At 43.0% G+C, this 7,110-nt stretch overlaps 1 protein-coding gene across 2 annotated transcripts in view; it reads right to left on the bottom strand.

Moving 5' to 3' along the window:
* Positions 1–227: 227 nt before the first annotated feature.
* Positions 228–7,110, bottom strand: part of shank2b (SH3 and multiple ankyrin repeat domains 2b) — a 126,804-nt gene continuing 119,921 nt past the window's right edge. For both annotated transcript variants that reach the window (XM_036979571.1, XM_036979569.1), the window contains one exon: positions 228–5,488. In XM_036979571.1, coding sequence (XP_036835466.1) covers positions 4,960–5,488 — 529 coding nt within the window. In that variant the 3' untranslated portion in view covers positions 228–4,959. The remainder of the gene's footprint in view (positions 5,489–7,110) is intronic.

The following is a 7,110-nucleotide window of genomic DNA, read 5'->3' as shown; positions in this document are numbered from 1 at the left end:
TAAGTATATAGGTCTAGTCAGCTTCACTACTAGGCCTTTAGGCCTGTACATGACCTCAGTGCAACGTGCAGCCGTCAACTCTACTGTACATCAAATGTCACATTCAAGTGGTGTGATTTTCTCTCGGTCATATAGTGGTCATATAACGCTTTCTATAGCAAATAGTGTCGAAATGTACAGCCTGAGAATCTTCATTTATACACACGTGATGCAAAAAACTATGCAAATTAGTTTATATCAGCTTTTAATAATTACAGAGGCTTTGTAAATGCATGACTATCAATTGCTAAAAGTTTCAAATATGCTCTATAGGAATATGGATTATAACACAATTATTTATATCAATTTTAAAAATAGAGAGACTTGAAATCCTGTTACATGTATAATTATCCCCCTGGAAAAGAATAAGAAAAACAACAACTTGAAACAGAATTTATATTATATTGCTTCTTAACCATATTTCTCTTCTTTTTGGAAAACCTAACCACAGCTCAGGGTTGATATGGCAACAACACGGATAGGAATACATCCTAACATTAAATATCTCTGCGTAATCAAAAAAATACTGTACTCTTTCTTGTTCCTATGGTTCTTAACATAAGATCTCATCTCAACGTGTGCCCGCGTGTCAACAGTGACAACTGACAGGTGACAAGTACCCCTCTACAGCCTATCGCACTGGAACTTTTCTGTTATGAGGTCATACTACAGTCATCGGACAGTCGTAGATGAATACCGTACACATTAAGTATGCTTTAGGCAACATCCTTTTGATTGCGGACCATCACACTTTTTAAAAACTTTTTTTGTTTTACAAAGTCATCAGACAGTCATCAGTCATCAGTCCCCCCCCCCGGGATGTCAATCCAAAAGAATGTTTCGTAAATACTGATGTTAGAATTTTAGCTAGCACCCTCATTTTTTTGGGGGGGGGGAGGGGGTTTCAATATCAAGAAGTTTACACTGCAAACTGAGTGGAAAATACCACCTCAGACCGTTTCAGTAAGTAAAAACAGTGGAGAGAGTAAATTACATTTAAACTCATCAACATTACGATGAGCGAATCCCTGCCCTTTTGGACTGGCGATGGTATGAGGAGACTTTGCCTTGAGAACACGGAGGGAAATGATGCTGCACTTCAGGACATTCTTATTCTGGTGATACTGTTTTGGATTTGGCCAGTTTCAGACGTGTTGTATAAAAGAGACCTGTCAAAGAAGTCCAATGGCACATGGTTTAGCAAATGTCCTGTGGCTCCCATATGTTCCAGAACAGCAGTCACTGGGAGTAAAAATCCCCCCTAAAAGCATCACCTAATTCTAAAAAGAAGCATGTTGAGCTCTGTGGGTATCTACAACTTTCTTCCTCATCAACGAAACACATCAAAACACCATCATAGAATAAATACTATCTCTAATACTTCAATAATCATACAACATTTCTAGCAACTTGATTCTTAGAGGTATCTGCCTCTCTTCGATTGCCAAACAAGTTGAACTATTCCTATTCTAGGGGAAGGGGAAAAGGAAATTCCAGCTTTAGTGTTTGTTCGCCTACTTTTTCTCATCGTTGCATAAACGTGACTGATGTTCGTCTTCAGAAACATGCCTATTCTGCAGTGTTGGTTTAAATTCCTTTTAAATTCAGGAAGTAAACGGACATTCTCTTCAATGCTTCTCTATGAGAAAAATGTAGAATTGGAATTTCACTTTACTTCCTGAATTGAAATGAAATGGACCCCATCCCTGCTACTCTGTTGAACTAGGGTAATCCATTCCTGAGTCTTCAATCCCAAAGCCGTAAACATCAGTTCAGGGTATAGTAATAACCTAATGTGATAATGTGTGTATTATTCCTCTCAGAGGACATAGAAGACTGCGAAAGAAAGGATGATGGTTGGTGATAACGATTGGAAAGCCCTGACTGCCAAGCTCTGCTCTCTCTGCCATGTCATGTTCAGGAGACAACAGTAGGGAGAGCTGTTGGCACACATTTCAGCTTCCTGTGGAAGACAGTATAATGATTTATAAACTGAATTTACATTTTCAATATGTATTGTGTTCCACTTTCCATCCTCAAGTAAAACATAACTACAAACAAATATTAAAACTTGAAAGTATGTTGAAAACATGGCAAGTGAAATCTAAGGGCAACAACTTGCTACTGTACCTATTTTGTAATCCATCTGATGTGATCTCCCTTTCAGGAGTAGAAATGTGCAATACCTTCGTCTGAGAAAACACTGCACTGTCCCTCAAATCAAACTACATCCCGGTAAAAAGGGAGAGAGAGAAAAATGAATTACACACACTGCAGGGCCATGGCCGGAGTTATGGGCAATTGCCATGGCCCGCCCCCTAAGCCCTATTGAGTAACACAGTACAAGTCATAAAACCAGGAAATGGTTGAAATCATTTTTTGTCACCATTAATTTTTGTGTCTGGGATTTTAGAACTACTTCGTATAAGCCGCGCAAATCTCTCCGGACAAGTAAATGTTTCTCAATAACTAGCTTTTCACATTGATTATATTAAATTATTAATATATTGATAAAACTCACCTTGTCCGTGGGGGAATTACACAGCTTTTATGGGTATTATAACGCGTCCACTGTGGCGTATAATTTATTTGACCGAGACGCGCGCCGACATAAAGACAGCATCAATCTCAGATAAAGCATCCGAGAGAGCGAAACAGCGCCCCCTCTGTCTCAGTAGGTGCAGTCCACGTATGTGACGGTGTCTGGAATTAAAGAGCATGGCATGTCATTCTCTCTGTTTTTTGTTGCCAGATCTCATCAGATACATGGGCTACATAGAGTAAGACAGAGGAGCGCTGTCTCGCTCACTCGGATGCTTTTTTGGGACGAATGCACGAAGGTAACCTATCTCTTGAAGTGATTTGCTGGACAATCGGATGAAAACATCATGACTGGTTATGTTCATGCCACATTAAAAGGTCATACATTTTTACAGCTAAATGTCTTTACCATAAAAACCCACACAAGCACCGCTAAAGCGGTCATTTGGACTGCCCATTCATTTAAAACATGCACTACTCCCCTTTCGTCCTTGACCTTTCCTAAATAAGTCTATAAATCACACTGTTGTTGTTAGAATCAAACAGAACCAGTTTTATCATGTTTTTTTTTCTCCCCAATTGCCTACTGCCCTGCCGACAGTAGGGCCTGCTCCCCTTCTTCTCATGATAGTGCCATGCCCAGTTGATAACCACCCCGATAACGGTCTCGAATCTGAACCTAAACTATACTGAAACTAATTTCACACATACAACAGATTCAATAAACGAAGTAAAGCACGATGTGGGGAATGGGTGAGTTGATGAGCGAGGGGAAGCGAACAATACATCATTATATAATCACCAATTGTGAATGAAGAACAGTGCGGAACATTCTATTGTATTGATCTATTCTAATTATAACCTCAAAATAGTATGTACCCTATATCAGTTCACCGAAACCAAGCAGTCTTTTCAGTCCTAGTCTGGCCTACTTGGAGTAAACAGCGAGAGCGTGCGTAATGTAAAATGGCAAGCGTTGCTACAAAATCTGAATGGAAAACGATTCAGATGGCAGGGAAAAAATGAATCACGATGAAATCTCTGATGATTATTCTTCTGATTCTGAGCCTCAGGCTGAATCTACACCTCCGAGGCGTAAAGGCCAAAAAAAAAGCCAGAATGGTGCACACTGAGCAGGTGCCTGCGCCACCAACAAGTGAAAGGGTGAGACAGGAGAGAGGAAGGGATGGCACCGCTTGGAAAAGAACAAGCCGGTGACAATGCTACAGGCCAAATAGCAGCACAAAATGTCGTCACTGAAAGAGCAGGGCTCAAGCGCTGTCGTTGTTTATATGAGGTGGACATTCTCCAACTGATAATTGACCATTTCTTACGGCTGTCATCGACACTTGCTGTATATCCATTGTAAAATGCCATTATTGCTTTGTGATGATTTCCACTGTTTATCAAGCACACTTGGCGCTTATATGTTTAGGCTACTGATGTTTTCATCGTTTGACTGCACACCGCGCGTCTTGGTGGTTGGGGTGCGTTTTATTTTGTTGTCATAAAAAGGAAGCTGTTACCGCGTTCCCACACCTATGCTTTCTGTTTCATAGTTGTAACAAAGGCACTCCACGAATACAATTTATTGAACACTTGAATTTGGATGTTTTTTTTTGTCGTCGTGTTTTTCAGCTTTTTACATACTGTATCCCACAGTAACATAAACGCATGAAAATGCTCGTGTTTTTTGAAACATATTTGTTGTATTCTAATGTTACTTAAGATAAACACAAGCCAAATTATTATTTTGGAAATAGCATATATTAAATGAATGCTCAATTTAGCTTGAGGGGGGGAGGGGGGTACCTTGAGGCCAAGCACTTACACACATAGGAGGTCCCGTAAAAAAAAATGTGCCCGGCCAACTGATTGGTTCTAGTGCCGGCCCTGTGCAGTGCAGATTCCCACCCTTTTTCCTGAAGAGATCAGTGTTCACATACTTTCTAACAGAGATACAATAGAAAATGAAACCCCTGCAGAGCTGACTCTGGTTTTGCATTCAAATGGGGTTGATTTCAAAAGTCCTTAAGTCTCGTAGTGATTAGGCTGCCGTTCTGTTTGATAGTGTAGTGTATTTCACATCGCAGCCAGGTCCCTGTGTGTCTGCTTCCTTACTTTCTACTGACAGAGCGGCTGTGTCTCACCTGGGATCACTCTATCCCACCCTGGGGGACTTTTGTGCTTATTCAGGAAACTGCAGTGCTGTTTCAAGTTGCAGTTTCTTCAGGATACATGAGGATATTTCTAAGTTTCAACAAAACAAGCATCGTCATAAGAATTATACAGTAAGTATAGTTTGAAATAAGTCAACGTAAATAAAACTATTATGTGAAGTTGTCGTGTTGGAGACTGAGAGACCTCTATCCTCTCTTCTCATCTGTCCATCAGCAGTTTCAAAGCTCTCTCTATGTTCATCCGATGGCCGACTCTGGTCACCCCGAGATCTATGAGGTCGTCCTTCTGCAGGCTGGGCAGATGGGAGCCCTCGATGTCGTTGTCCATGAAGGTGTCTCTGTGCTCTGCCAGGTTTAGGCTCTCCAACCAGTCGGCCACATCGTGCTTGCTCCACATCAGAACCGGCTTGGTGGCAAAAGGCTTGTTGGAGACGGCCTGCATGAGGGTGAGAGGGGAGGGTGAGCGGCTGCTCCCCGTGCCCAGGCTGAGAGGGGGGGTGGGCAGGCCGAACACATCCGAGAGGGTGGGGGAGGTTGCGGGGAGGGAGGAGGCACAGCCGAGGCCTGAGTCTGGAGGAGAGAGGATGGGGCTGGGGGCTCGGTGGTGGGGGAGACTCTCTGTCTCTCGTTTTGGAGATGGGGCCGGCACGCTCGAGCCGAGCTGGGCAGCAAAAGTGACTGTGGTATTCCGCAGTGTACCTGAGGCAAGGGACCCACCGTCTGGACCCCTACAGAAATTACAGAACGCACCAGGTTAGAGGACGAGAGAGGGTGTTGTTTATCAGAAAATATTGAACTTACATTAGTAAGAGACGCTAAGTCAGCCTGACAAACAAACTGAAATATTCCACAACCACACCTGGATGCAAACAAACACAGTACATAGTATATACATTCATCCACTAATCCTTCCCCCTCCCTCACGGACTGCTCTGACGGGGCCAGTAAGAGACGGACGCTTTGATGTCTCTCTTCCTGCGAGGGGACGGGAAAAAGTAGTCTACCTGACCTGACAGACCTACTGGAGAATAAAACTATGCTACACCAACTCCTGCAAAACTGCAGACTGGGAGTAGGCTACAGTGTGTGTTTGAGTGTGTGTGTGTGTGTGTGTGTGTGTTTGTTTGTTTGTGTCAGAGGAGAGGGAAGTAAAAGAAGTTAAGAATAAAAACAAAAGAGATACTGCATTCACTCCTTTGTAAGTAGGAAGTGGGGAATTCATTCCAAATACCAAATGAACGAACTGTGTTTTTCTTCCCATATAAAGTGACAGCCATTATTTTGAAAGGGTCAGAAGATCTCTATGCTATTCATCGATTCACACTTTGAATCCGGTTGAATCAGGTTAACCTAATGTCTCACTCAGATCACACGGCAGGGATGTGCTCTGCTCTGCAGCATATTCAGCTTGTAGCCACCACAAGCAGAACTTTGCTGGTATAGCCATGCATTTTAGGGTTAGCCTCGTCTGGTTTGCTCTGTAAATAACGGCAGCTTTCCATAATAAGTGCTGCTATCACAGGGGACTGCTGTGGTGAGGAACGCGCAGTGTCTAAGAAATGCCACGCAGGCTTAGGTAGGTAGCCTACTGTACAAAACAGATATATGCAATTTACACAAACGGACAAACGGCAACTATTCACACACCAAATAAACAAACGTACAGAGAGAAACCTGTGTAGCCGACACAAAGCTGGTGACATAAATACGTTTCCACACTGGCAAAAACCGACCACACAATTACAGGCTACAATCGTACATCGCACACACACACAACACTGCATAGCCTACATCTGTTGGAGCCTCAATGTATACACACTTCTAGTCTACAACGCCATTCTACTTTAGTAATCTGACATGACTGGTAGAGGAATGAAGAGGAGGGTTAACTGAAGAGAGAGCCCCGGCTGCTCATAGATATTTCACATACTCTGGGTTTGTTGAAATGATAGATGATAAAGAGACAGGTTACACACACCATCCACCCCGGGTTTAAAGAGACTCTGGGTGGGTCTCAAATTGAACACTACTCCGTATTTCCTTACAGGCCCTGATCAAAAGTAGCGCACTAAATAGGGAATATGGTGCCATTTGGGACGTAGCCTCTGTGCTATTTTGAACCGTGCTGCTTGTGACACACACAGTGACACATGGCTCACCCCTTCCTTCCAAGGAGAGCGCTGTGGCGGTTGGGTCTCTATGATAATCAGACTGACATGACGTTGTTGCTCATCTACTCCTCAAGGCTGCTGCTCTCATTATTAGGTTGCTAGGCAACTCTTTTTGCTCTCCGGTAGAACACACACACACACAAAAACGCGGACACACACACATGCACGGCATGCACACA

The sequence above is a fragment of the Oncorhynchus mykiss genome, chromosome 1, assembly GCF_013265735.2.
Source record: "Oncorhynchus mykiss isolate Arlee chromosome 1, USDA_OmykA_1.1, whole genome shotgun sequence".
NCBI classification, from domain to species: domain Eukaryota; kingdom Metazoa; phylum Chordata; class Actinopteri; order Salmoniformes; family Salmonidae; genus Oncorhynchus; species Oncorhynchus mykiss.
This window is presented reverse-complemented; position numbering and strand designations above follow the sequence as displayed.